Genomic DNA, 20,190 nt, shown 5'->3' with positions numbered 1-20,190 from the left:
AATTTTTTTTGTCTGCTCGTTCACACTACAAATAAAAAGTGACAGCAAACGCACTCTAGTGTGAACGCTCAAAGCGGCCGCATGCGCAAAAGAAGACGTCACACACAACGCACTCTGTTTAGACCCAGACCAAACCGTATTGTTTGACTGATGGCCTTAATATAAAGACTTGTTTCAGACTTTGTTTCCCAATTTTGCTTTAAGTTATAAAGTTATTTTGTTTTTTACATTTGACCTAATAATGACCCTTATTGCGGTTTTAGAGGAGCGGTGTTTCAAAGGATAGTTGCAGATTTCTGTCAGAATCTGCAGATTATACAGTACAAATAAAATGTTCACGTTTCTCCAACGTTGTCTTCCCAACACTTTCACTAACATCTACGCTGGATGGCCAGGAAGCGTTCACGATGTCTTCTCCGGCGCGGATAATTGGCGTCTGTCTTGTGTCAGTGATGTAAAAGACGGATTTAATGCGACAGGACCGTTCAAACAGCAGTCGATTTCTAAAACATCAGATATGTATCGGATTCAGCACCACATACCAAAGTGACCCAGATCGGATTTGAAAATACCGGATTTGTGCCGTTCACACTGTCACACCATGACCGGATATGGGTCGCATAGGGTCAAAAAAGTCGGATCTGATGCGCTTTCGCCTGCAGTGTGAACGTAGCCTTAGAGAGCCAGTGTGAGCCAAATCCTGGACAGGAGAAACTGAAAAAAATTCCCATGATACACTGAGTGCATGTCTTTACTCCCAGCCTTTCACTCGTGCTGTGTTTATGTGCTGCCGTGTTTTTTCCAGTTCTGTTTACTCTCCTTTAATTTGTGTTTTGTCCGGTCTGATGTCAAAGGTCGCCCCATGCTTCTCTTTTCTCTTCTCAGTCCCCAGGAACAGCAAACAGCAGTGCCTGCCTGAGCTATGTTCATTTCCTCTTGGTGAGGTCTTTTCCTGTTCTGGAAAAGAGGAGTTCTTCCTTCCCGCTGTTGCCAAGTGCTGCTCATAAACTAAGAACTAAAACTAAGTTGGTAGAAAAAATACATATGAACTAGACTTGCGACTAGATGACTTTTAGTCTTTGCAATTTGGTCACATTTGTCAGCAGAGGCGGCACTCAGAAGCTTTGATGCAGAGCTTTATTAAGTCTACGTGACTGTCAGTTGAGTCTTGTATTGCTATACTGCACTCTCCTAAACTTGATAAATAGCACCTAGAATAAAGGAAAGAATAAATAAGGTCAAAGTAACAGTGAAATAATAAAAAATAAATGATTCAATGTGATCAGATTATTTGACTTTGCTAATGGTTATTGTTATTCCTGTTAAGAATCTGAAGTAATTAAACAGCCATATGGTTTTAAATGTACTCACTATTGCCTTTTTTCCCTCTTCTGGCCCATTTTGAATCATGATCTTGGCCCATATCTTGTAAATAATTTAAAAGAAATTCATTTTCAAAATTAAGCTGCTGATGAAGCTTCAAGTTCAACAAATAAAACATCAGTAGAGCAAAAATAAATTAATGGCATCTCTTATTAATTACGTAATTTTCTGCTTGTGATGATAAGAATTGTGATTAAAGGATTGAGAAGAGCATTAGAGTTTTAATACATGTTAAAATATAGAAAGTAAACGTGCTGTTGTGATCTGGTGCTAAAACGGTGACCTGAGTGGGACTGAGGGAGTGAAACTAACTTGATTTGTTCGGGATAACAACGAGACTAAACAGGACTGACTGCGGTGCTGAGCTTTATTTTACTGAAATCGGTGATTGGCGGAAAAAAATGTTTCTTTTAGCGAACCAACAGCACTTTAAAATTACTTTTAAAAAAAGGGATTTGTGTTTAAATATTTGTTTTAAGTTGTGCCGAGTGCATTTAGTGAACTGAGCAGAGGAAATAACACCAGCGGGGGTCTCCACAAAAATAGTGCAGGCAGGGGTGTGTCTAAGTGAGGACCCCGGTGCTCACTGGTCGTAGATTACCGCAGCATGTGGCAGAGCTGGTCAGCCCGTTATGGACTGACTGAGAGAGAGAGAGAGAGAGAAAGAGAGCGTGCGGCACCGCAGCAGACCTGTGTAAAGGCAGACAAACGCACAACGGAAGTCTCGGTGCTTTTACTTCAAAATAAAGGCTCGACTTTAAATGAGCGTCACCTACAGGCTTTGTGTGAGGGTTTTTATACTTCTCCGAGGTTTGACTTCAGCTAATATTTGTACTACTAGGATTTCTCCAGGGGTAAACATGAAATGCAGGGTGTAGGCTTGGTTTACTTTGGAGTCTGCTTATCTTTTTCTTGAACACCCATAAAGTTTCCATAGGTTTCTGCAGGTAATTCTATATAATCCATGGAGTGCTTTGAGTGCTCAAGTTGACTGTAAATATGATATTTAATTTCATTAAAGAAAAAAAAAGAGTTTTGGACAATCTTTTTGATCTGTGCTTCTAAAGTGAGCTCTGAAGTTAAAAAATGAGGATCTTTGACTAGAAATAGATCCAGTATAAAAACAACAGTTTGGGCAGATCTGTGTTGGGTGAACTCATGTTGACATAACAGAAGACCGAAAGTCCAAAGAAAAATACAAAAATATCTGGAAGAAGAGGCACAAGAAAGGAAGAGAAGGACCAGGGGCTTAAGGAGCAGATGTGGAAGATAAAGTCTAAAGTGGTCCCGGTGTTTACAGCAGCATTAGGAGCTGCAGTGGCTCCAGCAGATTCCAGAACTTCTCTGCACAGAAGAGTGGGAACTGTGCAGAATCATCAAACCCCTGCTAGTAGAGGAACCGAGCTTGAGGATCACAAACATAAACTCCAAGGAGGGAAAGAGAGCTTGTAGGGTAATGTGACTTTAAACTGACTGTAGGTGTAAATGTGAGTGTAAATGATTTCTCTCTGTGTTAGCCCTGTGACAGACCGGTAACCTTTCTACCTGTGACAGTCAGCAGCTCCAGCCCAACTCTTAATTGAATGAATGGAAGAAAATGGATATATAGGATTAAAAAAACGAAAATCTACAACATTAGGATGTTTGGATATGTTTTTATATGCTTTAACCTTTATTGAGCAAAACTTGAGCGTCTTTTAGGAAGTCTGCACACGCCGACCAACAGGACTCTGCGTCAAACCATTAAAGGGCTTAAATTTCCAAAGCAAACATCTTAACAGGCGTAAATCAAGAAAATTACATTTTAAGTAGACCTTTTATTTTGAAAGTCCCTACAGAAAGTTGTCTGTCCTTGTTCCGTGAGCTTGTCGGCGGTAGGAGGAGAATAGGGATTGCGGTCATAAACAAACACACGCAGTGGAGTCGGTAGTGTCTGTGGGGCTGTGCAGCAGCACTGGCTGACTTTCAGGGAAGCTGACCTTCTCGACCGGCATCGAGAAATCAGACCGGCTGAAAAAACCCGAACACGAAGAGCGGATTGTCTCCCACTCTCCCTCCCTCCCCTCGGAGTCGGCTTATGTGACACATTCACGTCCCGGCGGAGAAACGAGAGAAATATGACGGAGCTGAGGAAGCGAGGCGGAGGCGGAGCAGACCCTGACAGCGCCGATAATATCAGCGACAAGGTAAGGTGCACCTGAGAACGTGAAAAGACACCATTATCCGTGCGAGACCTCGCCCTGGAAACGAGTCCGGCAGGTTGTCGGAGGCTGAGCCGGGCCGGCCGGGTTGTCAGGTTAGCAGGGGAGCTACATAAGCTAGTTAGTTAGCCGCTTGGCTGCTGTCCGGTAATCCCGAAACAACCGAGACACGGTCACGGAAACGGCTCCGTGCTTTGAAACCACCGTTTGCCTTTTCGGTGTGAGCTCCTCGTCCTTTTCAGTGGCTGTCAGCGGGACAATTTCACAGTGTCACCGTGACACAGACTCATCAATGTCACTCCTGCAGGCTGAAAATTGGATTTGGATAATTACATTACAGTAAACAAACACGCAGAGATCGGAGGGCCTTTAAGCTTCAGTTTACTTTGCTACTCAACACGAGTGATTTTAAAGATTGTTTTGCAGTGATTTGACGTTCAGCTTGTTTATATTCATCATGTGATGTGATGGCTCCACTGATAAAAAAAAATCCTGTTATATAAACTATACTGTAGAGTAATAGAAAAATAGATTTCTCCATTATTGATCATCCTACCTGAGGTGTCCTCACTCACTTGGTTTGTGGCTTTACTACCAAGTAGTTTGCTTCTGCCCCAAATCCCTTAAAGTAGAATGAATTAGAATTTGAGGACAATGTGAAATTAATCTTTAAAAATAATTCTGATCTGCTCAAAATTAAGGCAGCACTTACACTGTAACACACAGCCGTTCAAACTTCAGAGATATCAGTGCAGTTAGGAAGACCAAGCGGTTGTGAATCAATTTCAGGTGCAGTGGTTTTGCAGATCATTGCTCTCTCTTCTCAGTCCTCCTGACTTTTTTTAGTGTCCTTGTCCTTGCTTGTATCTTGAGACCGTAGCTGCAGCCCTTTCATGTTGCACAGGTAGTCCAGGATGTGAACGGAGCTGCAGAAGAGTTTCATCCCAGCTGAAACAGAGGAGCAGTGCAGAATGAGGTGTCTGCTTTACAACAACTCGCCTCTTTCAGAAAGCGTGCCGTCACAGCTTGCAGGATATCCAATATCAGAAAAAGAGAGTCAGTCAAGGACTGTGTTTATGCTTCATCAGTGCCAGTGTGTGCACATTTTAGTCAAGGATCAACTCTTTTAAATATTTATCTTTGTTTATTATGAATGGAGAATTTCTTGGTGTTTCCTGAGGTTCTTTTTACCTTAGCATGCCTGAAATGTGAAGTTATTTGTTATATTTGATTTTTTGCCTTTCGTAACACATGTACTCCTGTGAAAAGAGAAAATGACCAGATAACTGACCAAAACAGTTTAAGTTTTTTTTTCTTAACCCCCCCTTTCTTTTTTCCCTCTATATGTTTAATAAATGATGAGAAATTCTGTTTTAGCACAAAAACTTGAGCTGTTTTCTCTTCATTTTGAGACTCTGGTCAGACTGAGGTTAAAATAAACATTATTGATTATTGAGCTCTGCGGCTGTTTGAATACTGCTCTGTGCTGCTGCTCAACACCCAACGTGTTCTTTATTTTGGGTCAATAAGAATCAGTTCCTCCTTTTCTTTTTCTTTTTGTCAGCTGGTTTTCCTTCTGTTGTATGTCACTTGTGATTTGTCAAAAATATCTGAGCCCTTTGTGAGACTGGTGCGATTGTTGCTCACAGGTGTGATTCCCAAACCTAAGAATTACTCATTAGTAATTAGTCACTCATATGTTATATACATCTGTATGTGTTTGGTCCTGGTTACTGTTGCTTAGCTCAGCGTGTTTACTCGTTCTACCTCGCCTCACTCAAAGTGCATTCTTAGGGAGCAGCTGCAATCGGCCGTCTCGTGGAAGTCGACACAAGAGACGTACGAGAAGCAGGCGTAGGCAAAGCGTCACAGAAGACCCAATGAAAACATGATTTACCTGAGCAGAAAGGCACGCGTGTGCTGCAGTGTCTGGTTAGTTACTGGTTGGCATACATTCATAGTGATACACAGATAAGGTTAGCTGGAAATATTTGTCTTAAGGATAGTGATGTGAAGGTTACTTTGAAATCTAATAGTTTTATAGATCACTAGTTACACTGTTCAAATGTAATAACCAATGTAATCAAAGTCATGTGACCTATTTGAATACGTGTAACTACACGTCTCTTTAGTGTTTTAAACTGCACTGAAAGTGCTCGCGTCCACCTGCCTTGGTGGTGGTTAGTTGGTAGCAGGCTTAAAGCAGTGCACGCTGATCTGATTTTACTGTCAGTTGAGAAGAAGCGCAAATTCAAACAAGATCAGCCAAAACAAGATGGCCAGAGTTTGAGTATCAAATGAATGAAGCCTGTCTACACAGAGAGACATCCTCTCCGTGACCGTGTCACCACAGCTTTGTTCACCTACATTATCCTGAAATCTTCTAAGATAAGGCGTTCCTGCACAGCAGAAAGCTGCACAGGAACTGTTATGTTTCGCATAACAAACTGAGTTTTAATTTCATTTAAGATTTGTTTCCTTACTGAGTAAAATTGTTTATTCCTTACTTTAATTCCTGTCAGTCATGCATGTTGCTAGTTACTCTCACACAGTGCTTCCAGATCAGGCTAATAAGTACTAATATTGTCACCGTTTCGTAGTTTGAGTGCCACAATTTTAGTGTAACAAATCAAGACATCTGTCTGTTCAGGCTTTAGATTATAACATTATGATTCTTTCACACGCGCACACACTTTGTCTGCTCCTGCAGGTATTACAGCTGTCTGAAGATTAGGTTTAGCATTTATTTTAAAAACTTTTACATCTTAACTATGTGAATAATGCCATCTGCAGCTCGTGACTTCCCCTGCTTTGAATTTGAAATTTCAGCAGTTGCTAACCAGCTAGCCCTGGTGCTGACTTACTGTGTTGCCGCTGTGGTCGTAAATCATTCAGCAGCTTCTCAAAAAAGGTTCTTGTCCCCCTGCTTGGACGTGGACGTTACTTCTACTCCAGTGTCTCATCCTGCAGCTTTTGCAGGGCAGTCCTTCTTTAGCTCTGGAGATCCAGACTTCTGAAACTCACGCGGGCGGGAAACTGGTGCATTCACGTAAAACGATAACTACCATCACCGTGTGGTGGAGTTCATCAACAAAGACTCACGAAATAGTGGGGGAAAAATGTCACATGCACTTGCCCTCCTCTGCCACGAACTGAATCTCCATCTCAGTTAAACAGTTTGTAGTTGTTACGTATGTATGTCTCCTTAACCTTTACAAACTCAGTGCTCATATTAATCTGCAGACAAGTCAGCATTTTAATAAACTGTGCGATGTTTCCGAGATGATGCAGCATCTGCAGTGGTGTGTCTGCTACGCAAATAGCCGCTCAGCCACGACGTAAGTGCAGCTCATGTTTGATTAGGAAGTCCAATTCCGGTGGCTTAAAATCTTCCAGTTTGAGTGTAAAGGAAGATGGATCGTGGGATCGGGATGTCTGATGATTCACAGGCAGCGCTTCCTGTTTTTGGAAACGAGCGCTCGAAGTAACTTTTGTTTACAATCCCTAATTTCACTGTAATTAAATGGTTTGACCAATAGTTTACCAAATTTAAGGATACTGATTTTTTATTTATTTTTTTTGTTAAAATTTAGACCTGAAAATTTACAAACTGTTTTTTGTAAACGAGAGGTGAGATGAATATCGGCTCCTCCCCACACCAAACACCCGTTCCTGGCTGTTTTCTCCTTTTTCTTGGCACGTATCTGCAGATGGTGACAAATAAAGCCCTCATCAGTCAAATTACACCATGTAAACGCCTCTGTAAGGTAACTGTGAGGCGTTCCTAATAAGAAACAGACGTGCAGATCCACTGGGTTTTAAAAGGCATGAGTCAGGCCTGTGTGTGTCTGTCTTGTTTTGGAGGTTAAAGGATCACTTTGCTGTCACACACCCTGCAGAAACACCCAAACAAAATGTCTTCACATGATCGGTGCTTTATGGAGTCAGCGAAAAGGTGTTTGTTTGGGGAAGCCAAGCCACAAATCCCACACGCACCCATATAGAGTATGTTTATGTATCCACAGCCTCTCTTTGTTCTCTCCAAAGCAAATATTTATTTTCAGTGGTTAGTAAGCAACACATACATCCTCAGTTGTGCTCAGTTCCGGTGTGGTCTGCGTTGTTTGCCGTGCAGGACAGTTAGCAGCTGCTCAGGACTCCACATGATGGGTGACCTTGGCCGGCTGTCTGCTGGCCGTCCCCGAAGCCTCCAGCAGCGGTGGCGGTAGCACCGGGACATTTAACGCTCTGCTGATTACAGCTTCATTTTTCTCAGCACTTGTTAGAAATGCTTTTGGACAGCAGGGCACTTTTTGCTCCAGCTGTCAGATAAGTTTGTTTATTTAGTGTTTATTTATTTGTTACTTATTATTATTATTATTTATTTATTATGACAATAATGTCGTAATAACTCCATGGCATGATCGCAGACTTTGAATCTAGCAGTGGTTAGATGATCAGAATCATAAAATCGTACCTCAGACCACACATACGGTCTGGTGTAGCATGTGCTCACTGTGTTTGTGCCACGCTTACAGTTGAAGAGATCTTAAATCACTCACATGATGTCAGAAAGTTTATTTATTTGCTAACATTTTAGCCTCTGAAGTATAGCTGATTTTGAAAGTCTCAAAAACCCCACAAACTAACAGAAGCTAAGTACAGGGATCGTCCAGGATGTTGGGGTTGGTTCTGGTACAGTTAAATCATCAGAGGACTAACAAGTCAAGCTAGTAGCCTAAAAGCACAACGTATCTAGGACTAGGATACTCACTATGGTGACTAATTTACTTGTCATTTCTATGAGAGACAAAAATTAGGCTAGTCGACATAGAGAGAGGGAAAGTTGGGCGAAGCCACCTGGCACAACTGTATCTTTGATGTCTTGAGGCTTTGTGACATTTCTGCACTTGTAGCTGCCTTAAAATCATACAAATAAAATAATACGTTCACCTGACTGGTATTTCTGGTCCAACTTAATTATACGTCTCTTCCTGTTCGAAGGACATTTTTCCTCCCCGCTGTCTCCACCTGCTTGCTCGTGGGGGATTAATTAGGGTTTCCTCTAATGTTACAGGATCTTTGCCTTGCAATAAAAAATGAAATGAAAAGGTGACAGTGTAACAGGCAGCCTCTTTTTTTCACCCATCCAGCTGTATTGATTTCTCTATTGAGCATTTCAGTTGCTCGCAGGCACCTCTGATTTCATGTGGCTCGCACTGCGTCGTGCTGCAGCGCTGCTGACAGAGGTGCAGCTGGGGGAAAACGCTACTTCAGATCAATAATTGTGGTGATTAGCAGAACTCTTTGCAGCACTAATGGAGGGACGTGCTGAACTGTGCGAGCCCACAGTGGCAGAAGCCTCCTACCTTTGACCAAAGCCTCGTGCTGCTGCTGTCTGCTGGTCAGGGTCTTAACATTGTGTATATACAGTGTGTTTGTTATGCGATTAAAGTTAGCCTTTACTGTCAATCCTATCTTGACATTCTCAGATACTTCTACATATCTCAAATCATCAATGCATCAAGCAAACACAGACCAGGAAGCTCCTTTTTATCTGCAGGATGCATGTTATTGAGCAGTATACATGCTTTTAGATATTGAGCATTTAATTTACTTAACTTAAAAAAAACATTTTGGTCTTTGTAATAGGATTGCTCTTGAGATTTTTACCATCTCATAAAGTACCACAGTATGAAAGCGGGAAACAAAGTGTGCAGCAAGTTGATGAGCCTGAGATTTCGTTAGATTCTTTTCCAGTGTTTTCTTTTTATTTTCTATTTCTATAAATAAGCAGAAACACACGGTGTCGTAGCCGTCATTTATTTTTTACCACAGTATCTGCAAATCTAGTCCATAAATACTTTCAAGCCCATCCTCATTTACCAAAGCTGAAACAGTGATTTCCTTCTCATTTCTGCTCGTGTTTGGCAGTTAATTTTCTCACAGCTAATTGGTTGGAGAAGAAGGTTGGAATGAGATCTTGTGGTTTTATTTTGTACTTGTTCAGCCGTTTATTAAGGCTGGCAAAATAGTGCAAAAATAAAAGGCAAAGATGAAACTAAACAATAACCTAAACTGCATGACCTAAGATTAAAGCATGAAAAAACCTGGAAACATGACATGAACATAGCAGACAACCAGACAAGGAATGAATGAAAACACACAGGAGGGGAAGTGGAAACACACGGAGAAACAGCTGACACAAATGAACATAACAACGTCACAGGGGAAGAGTAAAACTACACACACTGAAGATAGAAACACAAGACCTCTTCAAAATAAAACAGGAAACATAATGAGATGACATGACAACACGAACTCGACAACATGAGACACATGAAGGGCGAGTGAGACTTAAACACAGGGGAATCTAATAAACAATGAACTGTAACAGCAACCTTGGCATAATAGAAATGAACTTAGATAACCTAAAGAACTTAAACATAAACCATAAACGTCAAAATATATTGATACTCAAAACGCTGGGTCACATGACCCAGGATCATGACATCCACATGTTAAAATGTGTTTGCACAACTTAAGTCAGGTGCATCTATACCCGAGCACCCAAAGCCATAGGAGAAAGCGCTGTATGAGTGGGTGAATGTGGCTTGTAAGAAAAGGTGCTTTTAGTCCTCAGAGTAGGAAGGAGCTGTACAAATACCAGTTCATTTACCATCTTGTCCGGTCTTTTCCAGGATGGTAATGCTTCTTTCCTGAAGGTCATGAGGGGTCACTGAATATTTTGATCAGGATTCTTAAGTAGACGGTGCTTCTTCATCTAACATCATCTTTTGAAGCTGTGGCTTTTCAAATAAACTTTACGTTGTTTTTTTACATTAAATTTGTCACCAGTTTAGCTCCAGATGTAAAATTCTTCCCACCTCCTTTAGTGGCTGCGCTAAAAACAGCAACAGCCAACGCAGCTGTTTCAAGTAGCTTTGAGATGAAAAAGTATAAGATGTGGCGCGAGCTGCTCGTCACTCGTCCCTCTTTTAGATCGCCTCCTCCCTCCTCACACTTGTGCAGCAGAGGCATTAATATCCAGGAGGAGGACAAAGATGACAGTGGAGGAGAGCTGAGCTGCAAGGACGGCCAATGAGCTGCTGCTGCTTGTGGCTCTAGAAAAACATGGGCATCCTGAATCAATGACGTTTTGCATACACCACCTGCTGTGGTTGTTTTCCTGTTTCATCTTTCTCTGTTATCAGTTTGCACATGTTCACTTCTCATGATAACAGGTACTCAGGATTAGGCTGACCCTTAGCGCAACTTGGACTGATATCACAGATATTTGCAGCATTGAAGGGTTTGACTGTGCAGTGATTACACAGCAGTTGGCTCGTGTTGCTGTATAAACAAAGGATTAACCGTGTTTGACAGTTTCATTAAGAAGCTCGAATACGTTCATCTAGATTAGGGCTCAATGTTGCAGCTCTGCATGTGGTCGTGAACAATGCTGAGGCCTGCTGCTCCATGGAAACGGTTTCTCAACTGTCGACAGGCTGACTCAGCTGCAGAACATGCCACCAGTCTATGGTCACTGGGCAAACATTGGTAAATGATAATGATGAAAGATTTTTTTCTAATGAAAAACAGCAGCAACAGTGTTTGCTGCTTATTTATATGGTTATATGGGTGACCACATTAACAGCCCCATGTTTTTGTTCTTCAGCCTTGGCTACATATGAAGTGATTGACTTGCTGTGCATTGCTTTGCAGTAGTGAACAGCTTAATGTATTTACTACTCGCTTGTGTCATCGACAGTATACTTCACTCCCACTGCACAATTGTTTTTCAATTGCTCACCTTCAAGTTGAGAAACATTACCTGGCTACCTGTCTCGTGTTGCCTGTTATATTGCTACAAGTCCCCTTTAGACTCTGCTAGAGTGGCTTTGCATGATTCACAGTTTGTAATAATCCTTGTGTGTCCTGTACCAGGACTTGGTGCAGCTCCTAAATTCACCTTCTCTCTGAAACAAACTATTTAACACATTCCCATTTTAATAGGATCTTTGTTTCAATTGAACTTTCTTCTGATTGGCCGCCTCTCATAAACGGAAGGTTTAAATGGCAGGTGGGAGGGGCTTCTGTGCTCACAGCCAGAGCTCTCTGCCTGAGATGGCCATATCTGCAACATCATACACAGCCAAGGGTAGGAAAAGCTGTCTGAAACAAAGCATTACTAAACTACAGTGAAGAGACGCGTGACAGGTTCTCTATAACTAAACTGGAAATTTATCAGGTCGATAACAGTAGTATGATTAGAACCCTAATATTATGAGGTAGATAACAAGTTATATTGTAATTTGATTTCAGATTATTCTCTATTCTCTTTGGTCTTCTGAGTACTGAAAACATGATTTATTTATTTATTTTTTGACAATCACAATCAAAAACATGTTTCTGCATTTAAAAATGAACAAATAGTTTGATATCAGACCTGTTACTGTTACTGTTTCCATCTTCACTCTGACGTTTCTTTGATTCCAACAGATTTCCACGGGGGAGGGAAATCGAATCTTTTACACTGTGCACTAGTCTATGGTGTGTCTGCCCAAATCTAATTTTATTGTAAAGTCATCTGAGGCTTCAGGAGTGCAGTGGAGTGAAAGGGAAAGCAGCTCAGTGTTTTCTTCTGTTAGTGATTCTGCTGCGGGGATGCCAAACGAGGAATGGGGATTAAAATACTCCTGTTGTAGCACAATTCAAGGGAAAAAGCTTGACAACAGCATTAATCTCATTGTGGTAGTGATTAGGTAATTATTAGTCGTCTAACTAACAGTATTTGGGTTGTGTAGATTTACTACGCCTGTGGTGGCGTCTAATCAAACATGATAACTGCTCTTATTGCTTTGTGATGGTTACTTCTATGTGACAGGAAATTGTTAAATTCGACAGTCTGATGTGCGTCAGCTTCAGTAGTTTGAGCCTGCTGATAACTCCTTGGTTGAAAACTGAATGAGTCTTATTGTCACTTCATCACTAAGCCAATGTTCCAGAGATCCGGTTTTAAACAGTGATGTTTTTATTTCCCTTTTTAGTCAAGATTTGCAAGCTGCCCTGCCAGGTAGGCAGTGTTTCAGTCTCCTCATTAAAACCTGAGTGGATTTCTACAATTACACCTCTCCTGCCACGAACGGCAACTTAAAGTGAACCCAGAGCCTGCTCCCACTTTCAGTGCTTTCTCAGTTAATTACATCTGGCCACGATCAGGGACCTCATTTCCAAACGAATACCTCCGGTTTAACCCTCATGGCCCTGCTAACCATATTTAGCAGCGTTTGAATAAAAACAACCATGAAAGGCAAAAAATGGCTAAGAACATCACCGAGCTGCTCGGGTGGATAGGACATCCTAATCCCCAGATAGATGTGTGAGCTGACTTTAAAAATAGCTTCTTTTTGTTATAAGACAGACCATGACTGATGTTGACGAGAGCAAAATGGCTTCTAGGATGTCACTTAGAGGAGTTTTCCACATTAAGCCTGCTAAATCTGGAAATGCATAATGTTCTCTCAGTTTGTTCTTACTGACTCAGTAAATTGTAAATGAGGGCTAACTCTCAAAGATGTCTCAAGTTCCCAAAACAAAGCTTCCCAGGAAGTCTGTTATATTTTTTGTCCCTGCAGTGTTGAGGCATCAGCTGTGTGACTGTGGGTGCTGCTCACTGAGTTTAAATCCAGATTAAAGATTCATTATCAGCTGTAAAGATGTTTGCTTCAGGGCAGAAGCCTGTTAACCTCGCAGCACCAGGTGTAGACTTTCAGCTCTCTGCTGCCGAGCCAGTAAGGCTCCTGAGATTGTAAACAAACCTTTAAGGGAAATTTCACCCATTATCTTGGTTTAGAACATCTGTCATATTCAGGACAGCAAAACAAATTACTTCATAGAAATGTAGAATTTGTGGAGTTAAATCTACTTTTGTAAAATTTCTGTATGTTATAGTAAATGGAAACTGTTTACAGTAGTGTCCAACATTCTTGAGTCACCATTAGGCTTCAGTGAGCAGTAGAGGAATCACCTGAAAGGCGAGATGCATCTGTCGGGTCTTTGCTAGATTTTTCCTGTTTTGTTTTAGATGGTGTTCATCTGATGTAGCAGGTTTTTCTAGACCTGCTGCTTCTTCTTTTTCCCCTCATTTGTCCAACTTCATCAAATTGTTTTTAAAGGGCCCGCTGCACACCGTGCTGAGTTTAAGACTAATAATGTATTTTTGCAGCAGGCCTAAAGATACAGTTTAAAATTGTCTATTGACTTAAGTTTTCTCTTATTTGTAGACAGCACTGGTTCATCCTTGAGTCAGATGTCTTTCTTATGCTCGAATGCTTCAATCAGCTTAAAAAAACAAAAAAATGTCTTTGAAAATTCTCATCTGCAGGGACTGGACTGGAAATGAGTGAAAAAGCAGCCACAAATTTAAAAGCTCTCTGAAAAGCCTGCAAAACTGTTGCACAAGAGCAGTGGGAAAAAATACAAGTCTGACTCCTTTGAAAGAAAATGTAAAGAAGTGGGTGGTGGCTGAAGAATTTTGCACAGTATAATAATCTTAATCTCTGTGACATTTTCACAATCCTAATCTGGACCAATCACGTAATCACAGCCAAAGTCACGAGACTGGGGGAAAATCTGATGCCGTCGTAAACGTAAAAACCAGCCTAACATTGAGTGACATGCTGTGAAGTGTCACAACTGTAGCTCAAACTTGGGAGAGAAATGCGTTAGTAAAAGCTTAATTACCTATGGTAACAAATAAATTGTTAGTGAGATGTGTGTCCTTTATTAATGTATAATCCTGTTTGACCGATCCAGCCTCAGAGGACACAAACACCAAGTCTGCTCTGTCTCTGTCCTCCCCTGTAGGGGCTAAACTGACCTAATTAAAGTGCCGTCTGCTCAGCCTCATGTTGATGTTCTTAGTTTAGACCTGACTCCTGCAGCGTTTACCTGTTTACCCATTTCAGGAGCTCTCAGTGTAACTCTTTCATGATGAGATGTCAGAGACCTGTTTGTCAGGTGCAGACTTGCTCTGTCTGAAGTCAGTATTTGAATATCTCTGTGTTCTCGGCAGGAGGCTGATGGCGATGACAGGTTGGGGCTGGCAGGTGACGCAGAGGGAGAATGTGATGGCGACTCCAAAGCAGACACTCCAGATTATCCTCTCTCCACAGCAGACACAGACAACACTCCAGAATGCCTCAACAAAGCTCTGGAGGGGCTGCCGCCCAGGTAAACAGTCCTCAAACGCAGAAACCCACATGCCAGAAAACATTTGTGCTCAAAGCGTGTCTTTTTGATATCCGTGCTTATAAATTACTCACAATCCCGCCGCTGAGCTGGAATGCAGAACCACAGGGGTATGATAATATTAACACGTAGCCAAACTAGTTTGAATCTCCGCATGAGAGTCTATCATAGCTCAACAAGCTTTGTCCAAGATGGTAGCAATTCATTAAAAATGAATGAATAGTGTTCTATTGTTTAACTGTAGGAGTCTGTTTATGGTCTGTCAGAAGTAGTTATAACAGTGCAGATGCTCTCTGGGAAGATATTTGGAGGGCTGCAGTTGGTTGTTGGCATAAAAAGCGGCAGAAATAGTTACAAAGTTACAAAGAAGTTCAAAGCAAGTGAGGGTTTTTATTAATAGTAGGGATAAATGTTACTAGTTCACTAGACAGTTATTATGCTTATGTTCAGCTTTATATTCTTATGTTTGGACTGTTCAAAACAATCCTTTTCTTTCTTTGTTGTTTTTGTAAAATAAGAAGCCCCTCACTTGTCCTCTGTCTCAGGTTGTTTAACCTCCCTTCAGCTTTCCTTTAAGCTCACCTTCTGAGAGCAGCTCGTAGGGTTGGAACCAGAGATGACCATATTAGGGATTTCCACTCTGTGATAACATATAGAGGCAAGAGCAATAAAAACTAGGCTAGCTCAGCTGAAGTCTGAGGTTTTGGCTCTCAGGGACTACTTATACATGAATGTATTTTGCCTTTTTTAATATTCACCATTGGATACTAGAGGTGGGAATCACCATACATCCCACAATACGATATTATCACAATACTTAACGCACGATACGATATTATTGCAATTTTTTAAAATATTTTGCCATATTCAGATTCTGTACATAAAGGTAAACTTTATCAATATTCATTTTATCTAATAACAAAGTCTCGCACTCAGTCTTTCTCTCATTTCAGTTTTATTGTTGACAAACTGAACGGTTTGTATTACAGTCTAGTCCAACTTAACTGAATGCAACCATCTGGTACAATTATAGCTATTCTGAACTATGCAATATGAAAACTATGCAGCCCATTCAGCAACTGAAGAATTTGAAAGTAAATTAAAACAAAATATAATTTTACATTAAATTAAAAAGTTTTAAACTTAATTAAAATAAAACATGTCTTAAATTAAAATAAGTAAACTGTCATGTTTATTGCTGCCAAAAAAAACGTTAAACACATTTGGACAGTGTCAGGATTCTTGTTCAGAAAAAGGAGCTGATCAACATGCTCTGAAGTCAGAGCATGTTCCAGTCCACAAAAACTTTTTTTTGTAACAAAATATCGATTTCTGCTGTCCCTGTATCGATACATTATTAGCAAACAAAATATCACCATACTACACAGTATCGATTTTTCCCCCACCCCTATTGGATACAGTGCATATCTGGCAGAAAAATGAAAAAAATGAATAATTGTACTTTTAATACTTGTACCCCTGCCTTTTAAAAAAGCCATTCATATAAATGTACAACACCAGATAATTTGACATATAAAACAAGAATAGTTATTATTTTGAATATTTTCAGGTGGCTCTTAAATACACACATATACTAACAGTGTTCATCTTCCTCCATTAGATTATGTTCAGTTTTGACTTAAAAAAAAGACTTGAAATAATCATTAAGTCATTTGATTATTAAGTATAAAGTATAGATATCCCTGTGTATACAGTGTAAATATAACAGATCAGATCAACAGATCAATATAAAGATCAAATTCATTCTAAGTGCAGTGAATCGTTTGCATGTTGGCTGTTCTGCTGTTCGTTGACACAGTTTAAAGATTTCTAAGTGCGGCTCAGGTGACCTGATGAAACCTGACGTGCATTTTAAATGTTCTTCTGCTGTAATGTTCAGCTGTAAGAGGCAGTTTTCCCTCTGAGTTATGAGAGCACCTCAGTGAGGTGATTGTTTACCTTTCTGGTATAAATGTAGGTTAATTTGAGCAGAAATAGATTCTTACTGTTTGAACATGCTCTTATTAATGCAGTGAAAGTGAATTTGCAGCTATTTCAAAGAACTCAGCTCCAAGAGTTCAATAAATTACTTTGTGACTGCTGATAATTTTAATTTGACATGTAATCCCGACTGATAAATTATATTTATGAGTTGGGACTCTTTTATTCAAAGCGAGTGGCAGAAGCGATGGCACAGAAGGTTTGCATACGCCTACAGTGATTATGTTATAATATATGCAAATAAACAAACACAGCACTGAGATGGCTTTTAGATCTAAAAGCTAACCTAGTGGTGAGGTTTGCCTGGAAAAAAATCCACATGACCTTTTTTGTTGGTACTCATGTCAGTAGCATGCACTCTGGTACAATGAAGCAGGCGGAGCACTGCTTTCTGTTTGGTAAAGAAGAAAATGTGATTTTATTTTTATATACAGGTCGTGTATACAGTATAAACCTCTATAAATAAGCAGGAGAAATATCTTAATATATAATAATATTTTGTGATAATACTCTTTATTTATGGGCTAATGTGGTGTATTTCGAGGTAAGACACTAAATCCTGGTGAAGTCTGGGAAACACATTGAAATCTGGACTTTACCCCTGTAATCAGTAAAGGAGCCACTGATATATAGTTCTTGCACTATGAAAATTCCTTGAACAAGGAGGTCACTTACACTTTGAACAGGTTTGAGTCCTCAGCTCCTGAAACAGGTCAGCTTTATGGTCATTTGGTCACATTTCAGTAGAATTGACAGTGTTTGTGTTACACTTACAACACAGCGCAGGTCTAAACTTAAAGCTTAACGTTCAGACTGTGTTTGGTGCATCTTTGGGAGTTGCTTCATCCATGTTAGTGGCCCTAAACAGCAGAGAGATGCATAATATTTGATTTCACAAGCTCCCTTGGCTCAGCGGCAGCACCACACACCCTACTGTTACGCTTCGTGTGCCTGGGAGCAGGTGATGCAAATTGTGTAATCGGAGAGCACATTATACTTTCCCACTGAATTATATTTAGTGACTCATCGTTTTGTGAGTTTGTGAGAAGAATGAAATCTGCATTTGATTTTCTAATGGAATATTCTTCTCGCTCTTATTTTGAAAGTTCAGTAGCTGCTTGCCGTTCATTGGCCAGGTTGCTGTTGTGGTGGTCTTCAGTATAATTCAGTAGTCCATGTTTTCTCTGGAAATGCACAGCAAGCAGAAGAACCTGCAGCAGGAGGAGAGCTCACACATGAACATAGCATCCGGGCAGAACATGGACTGCTGTAGTCCAAGATGGTGGAGTTCATCCCTGGAGAGCAGCTGTCTGTATTCGTTTCATTCTGGTGGACCTGGCACATACAACATGTGCAAATAAGTGATTTTTTAAAAACTACACAGGTGTTTTCCAAGCAGACTCTTCCAAACATTACTATGACAGTTAAAAGCAGTCGTTCATGGAGTCTGCAGAGTGAATGATTGTTTGAATGAGTTTAATAGAGCTGGTGCAAACACTGCTTGTTGCTGTGTTTGTGAGTGAAACAAGTATTTTGTAGGTTTAATTATCGTGTGCGCTGCGGCAGTCACTGCCACTGTCTTGGGTTTGTCTGGATCAAGTTGTCACTGAATGTTTGAATGACAAAACTCATTGCTTTAAAACATTAATGAAGCTGGCAAAGCTACATATCCCATGTCTGACATGCTCTTTATATACAGATGAGGAGTGGAGGATGTGAGCAATGAAGGCCAGGTCACAGGGCTTAAAGGCTCACGAGGGGAGAAGCGACTAATCCCTGCAGACTGACCGTTGGAGCCACTGTGCTGCAGAGAGAGAAGGAAAGGACAGGAGGAATGAAGGGAGACGAGATATTCAGAGAAGAAGACTCAGATGGAGGGAGGGGGAACGAGCAGTAGAGTGAATCAGAATCAGAATAGAGAGCAGACGTATGGGCTGAGCAGAATGACCCGGCAGAGAAGGATGGACTCGAAGGTGAAAAGAGAGGGAAGGGATGTAAATGCAGCCAGCGCGATGGTGGATGGAGTGTGAGCACAGCGCAGACTGGAAACAGCAGCAGCTTTTTTTCATGATGCAGCTGTTTTTCAGCTCCATTCACACGGCGAGCAGCGGGCTCTCTGCCCTGCGTGGCTGCTGTGCAGCTCCCTGATAACTGCTTTAAAAAAGGACCCGGCTTCTTTCCATAATTGCAATCATGCTGTGCTTGCAGTGCAGGTAGTGCTGCTAAAACATAAAGCTGAACATAAGCATATGTCGTTAGGCCTTAAAGACCAATTACCACTAAGCCTTAGCCTAAGCTACTACTCGCAAACAACATATGCTAAACATCTTTATGCGCTATTAAAAGCAGGCCTTATTTGGGCCAACTCATTCACCACATGAGTGCAGATGTTACAGCAAAAGTCATAATCCCTGGAGCTGTATGCAGTAGCCCAGTAAACCGCACGTAATGAACTTAAAATGTCAATAAATGCATGTAGATGACAGTGAGGTGTCAGGGTGAGCTTCAGGCTGTTTTTGACCATAAAGCTTGGTCCCTGCACGCCAGCAGTCAGATGGGGTAAAGAGAGCAGCAGGCGGCAGTGAACTTGGACGCCATGATGTTAGACATAACTGCGGCCAACTGCAGCCCGGGAGGGTAACCCTGAGTGATAAATGGTTCACCTGTAGCGACCTTATGAATTTTACTGATATACAAACAAGTCATCATGAAAATTCCTGCACAGCACCTCGATATTCTTAAGAAGCAAACTGTGGACTGTCATCTTTTTCCTCCTTTGACTTTCAAACCAGTGGCATTTCATTCATTTTGAATGAGAACTCAAAACGTCTTTAGTGACTTATTATATATATTATTATTAATTCTGTATAATATATTATTAATTTTAGTTCTAATTTCTAATCTCCACAGATGGAAGAACTACTGGATACGAGGCGTTCTGTCTTTAGCCATGATCTCTGGCTTCTTCCTCATTATATATATGGGACCTATTGCTCTTATACTTGTGGTAAGTGTCGTCTTTGTTCTGTACCGTTTTTGTAAAAACACAGAATGAAGCTCATAGTTTGAATCTGTTGCTCGTGGCTGAACTTTGTTCTTATGTTTCCGCTTTGCTCCCATCATCTGACCCAGGTCATGTCTGTCCAAATCAAGTGTTTCCAAGAAATTATCACCATTGGCTACAGAGTTTACCATTCCTATGACCTGCCATGGTTCAGGACACTAAGCTGGTAAGGAAAATGGGTTTCACAGAAAAAGAGCTGATACTTTGATGTATTTTGAACAGAGGGTTCCTCTTAAATGGATAGCTTGTTTTCTTTGAAGAGGGGATGCATGAAGTCTTTATCCAGTA

The 20,190-nt window shown here is 40.9% G+C and overlaps 1 protein-coding gene across 1 annotated transcript in view; it reads left to right on the top strand.

The window, feature by feature from the left end:
• The first annotated feature begins 3,267 nt into the window (after positions 1-3,267).
• cds1 (CDP-diacylglycerol synthase (phosphatidate cytidylyltransferase) 1) overlaps positions 3,268-20,190 on the top strand; it is a 30,928-nt gene continuing 14,005 nt past the window's right edge. The window contains exons 1-4 of the mRNA XM_085295537.1: positions 3,268-3,569; positions 14,662-14,819; positions 19,749-19,845; positions 19,971-20,068. Of these exons, the coding sequence (XP_085151663.1) occupies positions 3,501-3,569; positions 14,662-14,819; positions 19,749-19,845; positions 19,971-20,068 (422 nt within the window). The 5' untranslated portion in view covers positions 3,268-3,500. The remainder of the gene's footprint in view (positions 3,570-14,661; positions 14,820-19,748; positions 19,846-19,970; positions 20,069-20,190) is intronic.

This window comes from Mchenga conophoros, linkage group LG12 (genome assembly GCF_057382185.1).
Source record: "Mchenga conophoros isolate Kocher_MC1m ecotype Shallow Benthic linkage group LG12, M_conophoros_male_GT1.1, whole genome shotgun sequence".
Taxonomy (NCBI): Eukaryota; Metazoa; Chordata; class Actinopteri; order Cichliformes; family Cichlidae; genus Mchenga; species Mchenga conophoros.
Note: the sequence above shows the minus strand (reverse complement) of the source record. Positions and strands in the feature narration are given on the sequence as shown.